Source organism: Nasonia vitripennis, chromosome 1 (genome assembly GCF_009193385.2).
Source record: "Nasonia vitripennis strain AsymCx chromosome 1, Nvit_psr_1.1, whole genome shotgun sequence".
NCBI classification, from domain to species: domain Eukaryota; kingdom Metazoa; phylum Arthropoda; class Insecta; order Hymenoptera; family Pteromalidae; genus Nasonia; species Nasonia vitripennis.
The window spans coordinates 33,914,644-33,931,198 of NC_045757.1; the positions used below are offsets into that span (position 1 = coordinate 33,914,644).

The 16,555-nt window shown below is 44.2% G+C and overlaps 1 protein-coding gene across 2 annotated transcripts in view; it reads right to left on the reverse strand.

Moving 5' to 3' along the window:
* The window catches only part of LOC100122665 (5-hydroxytryptamine receptor 1), a 128,018-nt gene that overhangs the window by 24,252 nt on the left and 87,211 nt on the right, over positions 1–16,555 (reverse strand). For both annotated transcript variants that reach the window (XM_001606225.6, XM_031920760.2), the window contains exons 4-5: positions 15,458–15,701; positions 13,843–14,046 (exon numbers count right to left, since the gene is read on the reverse strand). In XM_001606225.6, coding sequence (XP_001606275.2) covers positions 13,843–14,046; positions 15,458–15,701 — 448 coding nt within the window. The remainder of the gene's footprint in view (positions 1–13,842; positions 14,047–15,457; positions 15,702–16,555) is intronic.

Below are 16,555 nucleotides of genomic sequence, written 5' to 3' on the forward strand. Positions count from 1 at the left end.
TGTGCACACACATGCCCTCGATTTATCGGAAAATCATCGGAGCGCGAGCCGTGTACAGCTTTTATCACTCGTCGGAAGATAAATTTCCCGCATACATACGTGCAGCTGTTACATCGACTGAAATTCGAATACATCGTATTACACACACGTGGCGTGGCTTATCGCACAATTTATTCATCCGCGTTTTGATACAGTGAATCGGTTTATTATGACGAGAGCAAAGTTTCGTTTCAATTAAACTTCAGCGCGAAATATCCCCGGAGAGAAGGCGCTACCGCTATACACTCGGTCACATTTCCACTCTGCAACAACAGGAGAAATCGCGACGAAGAAAGAGCATAATTTACTTAAACTCAATGGAGCCTAGAGAGAAAGAGAGAAGGTCGTCGGCTATACTCTCGCACTTTATTACAATATCTCTTCGTGTACGTCGACGAGGAGTTCCCGTAATGCTCGGCATTTCTTCTCCTCTTTCTCCAACTTCGTTCTTCGGCAAAGCATTTAATGCTCACTCCTTTATTGCGCACCGATCCGTCTATGCTTGCGCGTGTAAGCGGCATAAATTTAAATTTAATCAGCGCAGCTCCTAGGCTCTATTCGAATGCGCCTCGATTATTCGGCTTAAAAGCAACTAGCGAGTTTTATACACGGGGTGTAGCGTATACGTATAGCCTGCAAGATTTACGGACTATTTTAATGTCTGTTAATCTCTTAAGTGTTACTGGATTTTTCGCTTAATGGCTCATGCCTATTCATGTGGCTCCCTAAGATCCTCGTGTGTTGCTGCACTGGTGTATGTATACACGGCTCTAAGGAATTGAGATTTACGCCGCGTGTAAGGGCTCTCTGCACGTGAACTCGTTAGACGACCTGCTGAGATAAGTTTCGGCAGCTGCGCTATTCTTTGAAATTTCATCTCGCGCTTTTTACGGCCTCCGCACTAAAAAAAAACTTTCGGGAGGTATAAATATAGGAAGAATTGATTTTTCTCTCGCGAGCTCGTAAAAAACGTCGCCCTTACATCAACTCTTCTCAACGTGATTTAATCGGTATTAAAATTGCGATTTTTGAATGGCGCGCGACTGTCCATCAGCCGCCTCAAAGTAGTCGACAGAGAGCATATAGAGAAGGCGATCATGACGGGCTCGCAGTCGGTTAATTAAATTCCAGGAAAGCGTGATCTGCGTCGACGCGAAATGTACGCGTTTCTCGCGGCGCGGCTTTATTACAATTTATCGGACACGTCAAGAGTGCGAGATTCGTTTCCGATGCGCCGTGTGTAGCTCGATATGCAGTCCGATTGTGTGTGCAAAGACAACAGGAGGGAGACGATCGAGTCGTCGATCGGTCGCGACCTCGGGGCTGTATGGCGGGTAATTTGTCCCGGTGAATGGAGCGAGCCGCGCGCGCGGCTGACCCGAGATCGAGCTTTACTACTTGCTCCTACGAGTTTGCTCTTTAGGATTCTTTGGAGTGAAGAATTTTTTTTCATCGTTAATATTTTAATTCACGACCGAGTATATTTGATACTTAGAAAAAAAACGCGCTCGTCGAAAAGCCCGCCGACCGCGGTTTGACGGAATAATCCCACGACTAATGCTACGCTGCACTCGCAGCCCGCGCAGCGTAAAACAACGAGAGCGAATAAAACATTTAAAACGCAGAAATATCAGAAAAAGCCTGCATCCCCGTCGTTTCGCGCAGATATTCCACTCGGCTGCGCTCGCTCGAAGGGACGGCTTATCTCGTTGCCTTCCCTCTGCACGTCCTCCAATATACCTCTCTCTCTCTCTCTTCCACCCCCCAGTCCGTCGCTACAAATACACGGCGATTAAGCGCCACTCGGGCCGAATCGAATGGCTCGAGTGCGGGCCAGCACAGCCATTAATTGAATTTCCTCGGCGATGCACTTGAATCCGCATTTAGGTGTACGCGCGTGCAGCGGCAAGCCTAATTGTCGGGGCTTAGAGAGGTGAATCCGCGGCGGACTGCGTTTTGCTGCTATATTTTGCTCTAGAATATTCTTTTGGACGCACGTGTACAATGGAGTCTCTTGCGCTATTTTTCTTAATAAAATGATTAAGGGCGAAAATCTCGTAGCCTCCTTTCAGCTCAACTATCCCTTTTAAATAGAGTGAGAGGAGAGCTAGAGAGCCTCCCGTATAATGTAAACACACACGTGCGCACGGACCTTTTTCAACACAGCTGAACATATCGCCTGTAATTTTAGCATAACAACAGGTTGCCCCCCTCGAGAGAGAGAGAGAGAGAGAGAGAGAGAGAGAGAGAGAGAGAGAGAGAGAGAGAGAGAGAGAGAGAGAGAGAGAGAGAGAGAGGAAGAAAAATAAAAGGCGGGAAAACGAGCGGCGGCGCACAAAGACAAAACAGACGCCCGCGTTTTTTCCGCTTTCGTACCTCCGCCGCCGGCGAACACGCGCTACAAACGCGAAATTTGCATATACACATCCGGCGCCACACGCCGGCAGTGCGCCGCGGAATAAAGAAACGGGGAATTGAAAAACCGAGAGGAAAGTTTTTCGAGAGAGAGAGAGCCTGTGCGCGCTGGTAATTAATTTCGCCCAGACCCGCGGACACTACTCGCTGATTCGCTAGCGCTTCGTAAAAACGGCGGACGAACTACGTTGCGCGCTAAGACGCTCGAATTTATATAGAGAATTTTCCGAGAGTGGATGTATAGGCGAAGAGCATAATTTTTCCTGCGTGCGGTTTTCGCTTGTACGCCCGGGGGCGATCGTTAAAATTCCTCGGCGAATATCTCGCTCGTGGAAAATATTTCAGCCTTGTCGACTAATTGTTTGCTTTTTTTCTCGCGGATAGTTTTAAACCGTGAATGCTTTAAGGTGAGGGTCAACGGAAGGATAGTTTTCGGTTGAAAAATCGAAATGTAATGCATTAATCACAATTTTTTAAAGAGAAAAGAGAGAGTTACTAAGGGATGCGCGTTCATCCGTCCATTCGGATCTCGTTGCACCATTTAGTGCAGTTAACTCTGGCTATTCTCGGAATCATTCACACGGGGGGCGGCTAATTTATGATATTTGGTAATTTTCTGTTGACACTCGCAGTCACCATTTATACCGAGGACTGAGGGTGAAAATATCCATTTAAGCCGGGATCAGTGAAACTTTTGCGGTATCAGGTCAAAGTCGGGCAATTTGGGCGGGTACTTTAATTACCCTGCATATTTGCAACGTTGGACTCGTCATAAAAGCTCTGCTTAAAATAATTTATTGAGTTAAAATTTTCTCAGTTCCATAAAAATGCAGACGCCACTGTCTTGTCCAATTTTAATCAAAAATTACTATACCAATATAGTAAAGAGGTCACAAACTCGACTTATAGTAAATTTTAGTATACGGTACAGTAAAATTTCAAATCATCAAATTTTACTATACTACATAGCAATTTTTACTATACCGCATACCAAATTTTGTGGATACTAAATCTTTTTAAAAATATATTTGTGTCCCTCTCATTTTGTCGTCTGTTAATGTTTCTTCTTTCTTCTTTCATTATTTATTTGTCACATTCAATCTCGCAGTTTAAGAACGAAAGTCGCATCGCATAGAATTTCTTATATGATAACCTAATTTACATATATCGCAAGCTAATTATTACACATTTCACATGTCGCAACCTAACAACGCATCGCTAGACTGATCGCATTTATATTTATGTTTATATTTATATTTATGTTCCGATCTGGAAGTTCCTTATATACTAACCGAACAGTTTTTCGTCACTTGCGAGTGCAGTTTACGAGACACCCCATAGCGGCAGTAAGTGAACAGGCTAATTTCTGTCGTCGGGTTAGTTTACGACGAATTTTTGAGCTCTGTCGATAACTTTTTACCGACGGAACACAGCGAGTCAGAGCGAAGTGCAATTTTTACTATACTGGTATAGCAATTTTTGATAAATGTATAGTAAATTTTCACACAAACATACTAAATTTTCTGTATAGTAATTTTTAGTGATACATTTCTCTCCGTGTAGATCTCACGGAACCGGCTCCTCCAGGTATGTGGATCCAGAAGGTGCGGAGCGCCGGCGGGGGTCGTCAACAGGCACCGCAGACCGGTTTGTCCCGACTCTCGCAATCGTCGTAAATACCGTGTACTGAGGGTACAGAAGTCGTCTTTACGATCAAAATCGGAGACAGAGAAATCCGGGGTCAGTTGTCAAAGATGAAACTTTCACTGTATCGGTGAGTACTTTCCTGGTGAGTACCAATATTGCCATATCATAAAAGTTCTCAGACATAACGGTATGTAGAAGGTGCAGCATGGGCGAGGCGCCGACCAGGATTACAACTGGCGCTGTAAAGTTTTAGTTAACGGTATACCCCATTGACGCGTTTCCTGGAAATATCATCGTACTGTATAACCAAACACAGCAAACAGATGACCATCGATTCAAATTCGAATATTCTCGAAATTTAACTCGAAAAATTCGAACAGCGTCCGCGGATATTTAATAACGAGCACTCGGCGCCATCAGCTGTAAATATCTGTGAAATATTATTTTAAACCGTGAATGCTTTAATGCGACGGAAAACGGAGCGATAGTTTTCGGACGAGCTTTTGGAAGTCTTCCAAAGTGCTGCCGCGACGCGTGGAATGGAATTTTTATCACATTTTTTTTCCGTCGCGGATTTTCCAAAGTTTTCTTGAATTTATTATTATTTATGCGGGCGACTTGAAATTTCGGACGTATATAACGTCTTGATTTCACTTCCAGTTTTCAGAGAACATTTTCCACGGAGAATTATGCTTCTACTTTAATTCATTTTTCTTATTTCTCACTGTCACTGCGAGAGATGCTTCTCAGGGATATAGAGTGAATTTAAGAATTTGAAATATTTTACGGAATTTCTAGCTACTTCAAAAATAACTTGAAAATTCGGACTGTCCTAAACAAATTAATAAATATAAATCTAGAATTTAGTCCGTAATTGAAGAAATATAGACCGGGCGAAATGTTTGCCATCGGACCGTTAGCGCGCATAACGCACACTCGTTAACGTAATGAATTCTTTCGTTTGAGCTTCGGGAGAAAGCGCGCGTCTACATGTTAATTGCGACGCGCGCTCGCATCTTCCAATTAGCGGCTTTTATTACGAAGACGCTCCTATTGTACGATCAATTTTGTAATTGCCGCGCATAGGGTGCAGAAATAGACCTTTTAACGCGACGCTTTTAACGGAATTTTTTTCCCTCGCAATATTTACAGGTCGCGTATTCGGGATCTAGAGTAATGAACGCGAGCTTTGCATTATACAAACGTTATTTGCGTTGTAATTAAAATTCTATTAAATTCTACTCGACAGTTTCAGCTAAAATGTCGCATCCTAAACGCAAAGGACTGCCTCGTGTACTTCTATATTCACTTAGCGTCATAACTGCGGAGTTTTGAAAGAGAGCGAGCTTTTCTCCGCAGCGAGACAGGCCAACCGATCCAATTACTTTCGGCGAATTTCAGATTTAATATTTATATCATCTCACATCTTCCGACAATACTCCGGAACGTGCGTCAGAATTGATTTCCATTTCGCATCGTTAAACAAATTCATTCTCGCTTGTTACATTCCACTTTCACACTGGATAAAAGTTCAAAGCCGCTGGAAATTATTCATTCGTTCGCTCTCTCTCTCTCTCTCTCTCTCTCCTGGAGTAGCGAAACTTTTGCGATGAATTCATTTTGTACGGCGGGCTTTCCAATGAGACCACGCGCGCCTGCGGGGCGATTATCGCATTAAAATAAAGCGATTTGTTTCGTTGACCGGGGAAACTGCGCTCGCCGCTGTTTTCTTATATAAAGATTATAATAATCGAGTTTACGAACTTCATTCCGCTCCGGTCCATATAAATGCAAATCCAATGATCTCCTCTTTCTCCCTTGTTAACAGCTACGACAATTTATTCTTTATGTATATACACGCACATCGAAGCAAGGCCTTTGTGTGACGAAAAAAATAAAGCGACCGAGAAAATACCAGCCATTCTCCGAAGCCTCGTCATCGCGACTCATGAATCTTTGGCGAGAAGAAAAATTTCCGCTCGCTCGGCTCGTAAAAAAAGCTCAAGAGGATCTCGTTTTCAAATTCTCGCGGTGGCGTGCCTGTATGTGTCAAAAAAAGCAAAATTTGCCATTCCGAGGACGCTCACGCGCGCGAGAAGCTTTGCTGTGACGCGCGACGACGACGTCGACCTTTCTTTGCATTTTTCATGTGCGGAAAGTTGCGAGGCTTTCGAGGGTGTGATGTATGCGCGTACGTGCGCGACGCGGATATATCGTATACGCGGAGAATACCTCGATGGACGTTTTATTAGGGACTAACGAATTGCGAGGGAACAAGACTCGTTGTCGAGATTTATCAGGGAGTTTATTATTGAACGACTCGATCATGTGGGTCCAATCTCGACGATTGTGATTAACTTTGATATATCGGAAGTAGACGCGGATGACAGTTTAATTGAAAAATGCAGATTCTTTGTTTTTTTTTTCCCGGCCGTTATACATTTTTAAACGCCATCATACACGCGGTGTAATGTATGCGTCGTCGCCGTGCGCGAGAACGAAATTTCATCGAGAGGCGCCTAATGGGACATGGATTATCGATGCTGCTCTTCCGCGGCATTGGCGGACGGCATCAGAGTGGCGGTGGCAGCGTACAGTACTGATGAATATTTCATGTCGTTGATTTAATGTCCGCGCGTTCTCGCGGATTCCGCCTGACGGATGATCCCGATCGCGTAGAGGCTCTAGGCTCGCTTCGGCCGATGATGAATCGTCAAAAATCAGTGTCCACCTACGCAATAATAAGGGTTGCATATATACATACACGCTTTGCTTTTTGTGGAGGGACGAGCTTTTATTTATAGATTCAATGCGCCGTGATTTTCTTTTCGATGAGACGCGCGTGATGGATAATGTTTATCGCACGTGTTATTACTTACTAGGAGCGTATTATTGGACAGTTATAGAGCATGTCATGCGATTACATTAGAACTGCCATTATCAATGCCTCGAATCAATTTTTATTGAACAGCATTGGGTTTACGAAGATTTAGCATAAGAGGAAAGAAAGGGTAAAAATATTTATTTTTCTTAATATGTAATTTTTATTTAAATTAAAATCTGCGGGCTTCGGTAAACCCTATAATGTACAAAAATTATGTATAAAAATATACGTAGGCTAGCCATTCGGACTAGATTCGTAGATTCGACTTACAATTTAATACAATAAATGATCTTAATTACAATATATTTAAAAGCACATAATAACTTAATAACTATCGACAATATTGTCCACGTCGGCTTGACTTAAATTTTTGAAAATGTTTTCAAATATGTCACTGGACGGATCAGCCAACTACGTGGTTTCGCTCAACAATTTCAACACCACTTCCTTTCTACGATTTTTGTTCCTAACCTCCTCAAATTTGATCTCCAACTGCGGGCTATAAATCGGATAGGCCGTTTGATACTTGCCGATTATGAATTCTATCACGATATCCTCGTTTCGCATGTAATGAGCCACTACCTCGAGTGGCTTTACTAATACAGACAAGTGATTGATCAGCGTGTTGCCGACTTTTTTATTCTTCATATCTTCCAGCTCGGCCCGGCAACTTGCGTAGTAAGCTGCGACAGCTGGATTAGCGTTGATTAGCATCAAGTTGTACTTATCGAACACTGGCTTGTTCCTCCTAGCTTCGAGCATGGCGCCATGTTCGATTATCATGTTGATCGATTCGTCTCCTCCCGATCAGCACTTCGAGCACTGTCTGCTCACCGCGATAGATGATCTTTTGGTTGAGGTCGGCGCCTGCCTCCAAAAGCAGTTTCGCCACCTTTATCGTGCTTTTCTTAAGTTCGTTGTCAGCTTCCATGAGTCCGAATAGTAGGCTCACGAGAAGTGGCGTTACGCCGAATTTGTTTTTCACGTTCACGTCCGCACCCCGGGCGATAGGCTGGCGAACGTACTCTGGCTGAATTTTATTACAAGCTAGAAACAACGGCGTATCGCCACTTTCATCGTTCTTAACATCCACTGGGATTCCTTTATCTAGGATCAAAGGTATGACACGCTTGTCTTCGTTATAAATAGCATTGTGCAAAAGGATAGAGATGGCAAGAGTCTGCCGATTGATGTCGACCTTATCTATGCAAAGACTCAAGGTATCAAACTCGCACTTGGCAACCATGTCGTGAAAGGGTGTCCAGCCTTCTATGTTCACGTAGTTTAGATCGCTACCGTATTCCAGTAACTTCTTGATAATGGACTCGTAGCGGTTGTCGTTGTTCGACTTTGCGGCTAAGCTGGGGGGTGTGACGCCATTGTAGGTCTGGATATTAACACTGGCACCGTGCATCAGAAGCAAAATGATCACTTCTTCTTTGCAGCCTTCAATAGCGTAAAATAATGCGGTTCTACCGATATTGCACTTCAAATCGATGTCAGCACCGGCATGAATAAGTGTTTCCACCAGGTCGTAATGCCCCATCGCAACTGCTTGGTGGATCGGAGCGCAGCCGCGGATGTTTGTAGTGTTGGGATTGGCCCTGGCGTACAGAAGAATCTGTACAATTTCGAAGCAGTTTGCGTTCTTGGCCTTTCCCATTCCATTCGAAGCCAAGATCGTCACAGCCGTTTGAAGTGGTGTTTCGGCGAAGCAATTTTTTATATAAATATCGGCACCGAGCTCGATAAGCTGATTAGCTACCCTGAATTGGCCATTTGGTATGGCAAAGTGTAGCGGTGTGTTGCCGCGATAGTCAGTAGCGTCGATCGAGAATTTTCCTAAATGGGGAAGTGTATCCGGAAGGTTCGAGAAAACTGCGAGTACAAGAGTCTATTTAAGGCATTTACAAAATTTTAAGAAGACCATAATCCACAAGCAGAGCAATTTCGGGAAAATTCAGCCTAGTCCTTTTACAATCACGTCCGGCATCTGGAAAACGGTTATGGCTTTTCCGGCCCGAGTATGTTAATAGTTAGGCTGCCCTTTACGATTTTTCATACACTGAGAGAAAGATATCATTGCCGTAAACATGTACACACGTTAGGAGCAATGATTGCTAATATATTCGTGCACATCTTACAAATATTCTATACGAAACAAAACCAGTTATTTTGTATGTATACTATAGATTTCTATAGTATACGTACAAAATATTGCGAGAAATATCTGTATGTTAATAGTTAACATATGAATTTCATGGCTGTCATGCATAGTGTTGCGTGCAGATGGCGTTTTTCTCGTACCGCCTAAACTCCAAATTCCGTCAAAATTTTGTCTTTCATTTTGTATCATTCCAAAGGCACTTTGGATGTTTTCTTAGGTATACTCAGTTGCTTTTGTTCTATTATTAATGATTTATTGATTATTCATGATAAATAACCCCTCAAGAATATTTTTTGTATGAAAGAGGATGACGGATTTTGAGGTTAGGCGGTACGAGAGAAACGCCATCTGCACGCAACACTACGTACGATAGCCATGAAATTCATATGTTAACTATTAACATACAGATATTTCCCGCAATAGAAATCTATAGTATACATATACTGTTTTTGTTTCGTATAGAATATTTGTAAGATGTACACGAATATATTAACAATCATTGCTCCTAACGTGTGTACATGTTTACGGCAATGATATCTTTCTCTCAGTGTGTCTTATTCGAGCCTGACAACAGCGATGCTCCGCTTTTTTTCTCACAGTCTCGTTTTTTCTGCACAGAATACACCGGTTTGTCTCTTCTTATTTTATAATTATATGCACGCCCCCCTTCCGTTCCGTTAACGACAAAAATGCCTCGTAACGTTCTTTGTCGCTTTGTGTATAGCGTATGGCCGTATTGTCGGCGCATCGATCCCAGTGTCTAGCTTCTTCTTTTCCTTTTTTTTTTCAAGAAAAAGAGCTGTACACAAAAGCCGCGCGCGTGGAAAGGGCCAGCGGGATGAGAAAAGAGCCAACGGGAGATTTATTATTGAGGCCCGAGGCAGGTATTTTCTTTACGAACCTGCGGCAGCTGTGCGCTACTTCGCGTCTTAGAGACTCTTCTTAAGCTCTTGTTTTTATTCCGCGCGGTGCGTACTGCTGCCTAATCCTTTGAGCTCGGAAAATTACTACTGAGCACTTTTCGCGCGCGGCGTACGAATTATTATTTATTGCTGTGATATTTTCAATTTCGCGCGAATAAAACGAACTTCCTGAGAGAGAGAGATAGAGAGAAATATGATGAGGAGCTTTATCCGCACTGTCCTATATACTCGAAACGTACCATTATGAGCTGCGCTTTATTGGACTACTATCAAAGTCGTAAAAGGGATAAAATTGTAACTCTCGGAGCGAGAGAGCCGAAGCAGCTTTTACATTTGCTCATATTCTACATGAGTCGCATTCGATGCAGTAGACGTCCTGTCTTCCGATAAAATAGCTTCTTACAGACCATTGATTGGATTTCAATCCCGTATAAAGAATAAAGATCCACCTATAGAGACTGTGTCCTCTCTTTCGTATATTTATATCGAAGAGTAAACGAGCAAAACTTTTTGTTTCATTCAACGAGCAAAAAGTTTCTCTCGATACGATATTCACAACAAGATTTTACGTACTTATAAGCGAGTCCTAACGAAGCCCGCATGTACCCACGCAAACTCCGTGGCGATAGTTAATCGACGAGAAAGTATATTATACAACGTAGTTGCGTCGCACGCACATAGGGACGCGTAATTCAGAGGCGAGCGAGCGAGCGGATTCGAATTTATGTTTGCTAGCTGTAAATAATCTGAGTCGCACGAAGCGAAGTCAAACAGCGACGGCGGCACAATCCGAAATCCTAGAAATTAGTTGACTGTACACATACGCGCAGCCTAGCCTGTACAGCTGCTTTGATTAATTAGTTCTCTAGGCTTTTAGTCGGGGATTAATGTTACAGGTTTTATCGGGCTAAAATTACACGGCTTTCGTCCGTTGAATTATTAATAACCCGATGCTCACGGATAATCGGGTGAATTATGTAAATTTGCGATGTAAATATTAATACTATGTGATATGCCGAATTCAGATGATCGGTTGTACTGCGCAATGACGCAGTGCAGTAATTAGGGCGCAATTTTCTCTAATGAAAATAATGCGCGGGGTATAATTAATTTCAAAACAGGCTTTTCGCGTATATTGATAATACAATATCATATCGACTAAAACGATCGAGCGAAATCGCGTCGAGAGCCTTGGAAAGACACACGCAAACGAACAGCCGTGCGAATCTGCACCTATATAGGGGAATTATCGAACTCGGCATCTTATCGAGAAGAGGTCGCCCGAAGCAATCATCGAAATGGCCGAGCTTCAAAGTTCGCGCTCTATGCACACGGCCTCTCGATAACAATACCTAGTCCGTATCGAGCAGAATATTCTGACCATACCTCGTCATTTCCCCGGCTATACTTCTCCAAGTTAAGAAAGCGAGTATAGAAGAATCCACTTGTAAACAGCTTCATGTCGTTCTTATCTCTCGGGTCGGCGCAGCTGTAAAAAAATTTAGTATTCCCCGAAAGCAGCTGGCTCTGCGAAAATCTTTACGATTCGTTCGTCGAATCGAGTCACGTCTCGTCGCCTTACACTATATAGCGAGAGAGCCGTCGGATAAGAAGCGAATTCAACTGGGCATAACTGGCGCGCGCTCTGACTCACTTAGTCCGTCCGTCAAACTGTTTCTCTCTGGGCGGCACAGCGCGCGGAGGATAAGAAAACTTTATAACGCGTCGATGCTCTCGCAGAGTGTCGATAAAGCTTGAAAGCTTCCCTCTCTCTCACTCCCGCCTTTTTTCTGCCCTCGGACGAACTCACCTTTATCGCTCGTAAACGTCTATTGCGCGAGAGCCTCTCGCGCAGCAGATTTTTATACAAAGACGTCGCGCAGAAGCTCGAATTCGGAAGAGCGTATAGAATTTTTCGATGGCTACTGGTCGAGACGAGAGAACGTATAGTGCGCTTGATCCAATAAGCGGCGCGCGCGGCTTTTAAAACATCGCGCGCAATCCTTAATCGAGCTTGCGAGGTAATAGCTTTTTCTCTTCGCAAACGTCCTTTGTGGTTATTTGGAGGGTTTCTTGGGACTGTCATTCTGATATCGGAAAGAAGTTTGCGGGGCATATAAGTTTTCTGGAGCGGAGTAATCTAGTACGGATGCAAATTCGACGAAATTGGAGTCGCAATCAGCATTTTCGCAAAGGGCGCGGCGATTAAAGTCGTTAATGATGCGCATTTACGTTTATCCCGTGGATATACATATGCAAGCAGCTGCTGCAGTTGGGGCAAATAAGCGCAGGTGTTAATTCGACGCAGCGACTTCGTAAACTCGACAGACGCCGCCATAAGCTCCGGACAAAGAGCTGCAACGCGAGAGCGAACTGTTTGTCAAAGATTTCACTCCAATTATCCTTTAAACCTGCAATAATAACGTTTCGCAGCAGCTGGAATTCGCACTTGTCGTTGTCGGGCGCGCACGCAAGCTTATACGTGCCGAGAGATAGTGACTATATGGACTCCCTTTGTTTGGAACGTTCATACCGAATCCGCAGCATCAGAAGCTGCGTGTTTGTCGAGTGTGGCTTGCAAAGTGATAGTGTCGAGTATAGGGTTGCTTGCATCGAGACAGAGCAGACACCGGAACAAAGGGACATCGGAAATGTACTTTTGAGGGATCCGCGCCAGAGCTTTCGAAAGGAGTCATTTGAATGGATAGTTACGAAGTCTGAATTTTAGGTAGTTAGAAATAAGAAGATAATATTCCCGAAAAAAAGTTCATTATTATTATAAAAACACATAGTGAAAGAATCAGATAGCAAGAGACATCGAACCAAAATCTAGAAGAAAAAGATCGTAGCGTGAGTGGAGTAAGTTGAAAACCGGAAATAGTACATTGTGCAACAAGGGGAAAAATCAGCTATGTCAAGCGTGGGTGAGGTGTTAAGCACGAGTCGGAGTCGAGGGCGCCGAAGGATCTTATTCCTGTGTTGCACACCGTGTTTTTTCCAACAAGGGCATGAAAGGGACTATTTATGCGTGAAAGTTGGGTAGGAGATGGTGCATTTCAAGTCGTGCAAAAAATTTTGAGAAATTTGAAAAAATTAAAAAATTTGAGGAAATTTGAGAGAATTGAAAAACGGGTATTAACAGAGGGGAGACAACATTTTTCTCCCCACTAGTCAAGCGGGGAGAATAGTATATTGTGAACCTAGCACGTTTGAGACGAGTGCTCCAATCTCACTCAAGGTAGAAATTGTCCTCCCCCCCTTGTTGCACACTGTACTTTTTTTGGTAGGTTTGCACGTTTTCTCGATAGTCTAACTTACGTAGGCTGAAAGGGGACGCAAAAATACGCAAAAATAGGTCTCTACTACCGCCAGTTGCTGCTAAGGGTCGAAGTATTGCCTCGTATTGTACCGCATATTTCTTTAATAATTGAATAACCCAATAATATACTGAGACTCTCCCAAAAATAAATAAATAAATAAATATAAATCAGCTTAAAGGAGAATGATTTGGTTTGGAGAGAGCAATAACGTGATAATGTATGTTATTTTTTGACATTGATATGGTTCGATTGAAGTACTCTAAATTATTGCATCTGCATTGGAAAAGCTCGGTTCCCGTACGCAAGTCTTCAGTTTTACTGTTTAATTGTTACCTTCTACAAAACTCGCACATAAGTCACCTCACAGCAAAAATCAATTTTTCCTTGTCAACTGTAAACCCAAAGACAGCGAACGCAGTGAAAGCCACAGTATTAGATTTGCCTTACCGTGGTTGACGCGCTGGAACTGCGGTGATGCTCGGTAGGCGAGGTCACGCGGTTCGTCTGTCCGTCGGAATTGGCCTTCGGATGTAGAATTGGTGCCGGGAGCTGTTGCTCTATGTCCAAGTGACAGTAAGCCTCGAGGTGGCTCTGGGCGCGTTTCTCCTCCAGCACGATCTTCCGAGCCGCACAGAAGATCTTGTAGTAGACCTTAAAAAGAGAGGAGAAAACGTCGAATTGAAAACATATCAATCGCCCACAATTACGCGCTTATCTCCCGATTTCGAGGGCTGGCGCTTCTTACTCATTCACCCACGCGTTCCAGAGTGCTAAGCCGATAATCGAATCGCGTGCTCGAATCAAAGGGCAAAGATGTTTCCGAGCGTTGAGCAGAGGCCACTGTCCCCGCGTGATTGGCAGATCGCATAGAACGACCATCAGATTGGATTAGTGCAAGCTTACGCACGCGTCGCCGAAATATCATTGTCCGTATTTGCCGGAGCGCGAGGCTCGCTGACGCGCGCGCGCGCGCACTTGTGTGAATTCGCTTACACGTTGTATATATCCAGCTGGAACTTTCCGTGCGCGCTTCGCTGACCGTAATGAATATTCGTGCGCGTTCTCGATTTTTATTCGGTTCTACGGCCCATTGAAGGTACTCAGCCCTAGTGGAGCCGGATGAGGCTTAAGGGTCGCAAAGCCCTGTCGTGAGAGTAACAACAGCAATTAGGAAATTCAAATCGACCGCCATGCGACGCGGAACCTTCGATGTACACGTGTGCAGCGCGCTTCGAACAATACGTATCTCGGGTTCAGAGGCTGGACAATGAAGGAAGGCTGCACCGCTCATAAGGCGTGGACCGATATATTCTATATAGGAGAGTACAGCGAGAATCGCGTAATCGAGTCGCGGAATTGTTGGGGTAATTTACAGGCCCTTCGAGATTGATATGCGCGTAGCCTCGCTGTGATTTAGCATTTCGTGTTATTGGCCGACACGCGTATCTGTCGTAACAAAGCGAGCCGTCATTTCGCGCATGTTAAACAATTTCGGAATCATCTCTATGATATATTCCGCAGAAGCACTTTCAGCCCGCGCAAGTGACTCAAGAAGTAGCGCATAACTTACGTCCCGCGGGAAAATTGGATTGATTTACACGGGACATTCGCTCGGAGTTGCGCTTCTCTCGCGCGGAGAGAGAGAGAGAGAGAGAGAGCCGCGCACCGCACATTTGGCTTGAGCGATGACCGCATTTACTTTAATCAGATATTTTTCTCCGCTACTTTCCCTGCGGTGGATTTCCACAGAGAGATGGGAGAAGGAGGAGATCTACATTTCGCGGGTGAAAATTTGCGTAATCTTCGTTAAGTCCCGTGACAGATGTCCGGAGCTCGGAAGTTTGCACTCGGCTTAATTGCGCGGTAATTAAGGAGTGTGAAAAAACGTCCCGAGGGTAAACATCCGCTGATCAAATTACTCTCCGAAGACTAGTGGAAGAAGAAAGACAATCGACGCCTACGCGCAGAAGACCGTCGGAAATTCTAATTAAAAAAGTCGCCGAAACGTGACTCGAGTTTATTTGTTCTGCCGTCGTGCGGCGTCATTATTGAGACTACTCACCAGTATCATGACGAAGAGGGGAATGTAAAAACTGCCGAGGGTCGCGTAGATCTGGTATCCGAAGTTCTGGCAGACGGAGCAATGCGACAAGCCGTCCTCCGTCTCGGTGTACTCGTTGCCGAGGACGAGCAGTGGTGGCAAGCTGATACAGGCCGCTCCCAGCCACACGAAGGCCACGTAGATGATCATCCTACGCGTCGTCCTCTTCACGCCGTAGTCCAACGGCTTTGATATCGCGTAGTACCTGCAACGAGTGAACGATCGTTTCATGATTACAGAACAGAGAATCGTGTAGCCGCATCGAACTCGAAACCTCCAGGGTTTTCCGTTACACGAGCATATATACGGCGCTGTTAAAATCGGATTTCATTCGCTAATTCGGGAGAAAAAAAAACTTTGCAAAAGCGGCTCTCTCGAAGGGAAAAAATTTCATGCGTCTACGGTGGACTGATTCGCGAAATCCAATATGCGCAGCTCGTAGTGCGCCTCTCTGTATGACACTTTTACCGAGAGCGCGGGACGGAAAAGGGCTTGCGACGAGTGCTAGCTTAATTGGTAGAATTACGCACTCGTATAGCCTCGCCGTGCTCGGAGTCGTCCGATTCGAACGAGCGAAAGTATGCTTGTTCACTTGGACGAGTATAGTCTGTACTCGCGAGAGAATGTGAATCGAGGACAGATTGCCGGGGTAATTAATTTTGAGAGGGATATTTTTATCTTTCACGTCGTCGCGCTTAGATTATTGCATTTTCTTGTAAAATTCGTTTTAATAAATATCACGATCGATTTTTTACTCGAGTGGATCTCATAAAAGTGACACGCGAGAATACCGAAGATTTATCGAATTTAAAATGTGCATCGATATTACGTATAAAAATCTCGAACGTTATACCCGTGGCGAGAATTTCACGAGGTTTTTCGACAGCACGCAATAAAATTTAAAAAGCGCGCCACTTTTCAAATTTTAACAACGTTCGATATTTCCCCCGTCAATATTTATCCGTCGGATAATTCCCGAACGCGCAAATCCGCGGTTACATTCAAGCGACCCCGAAAATACGCAGCTCGAGAAGAACCTAAAAATTACACGAATATTCG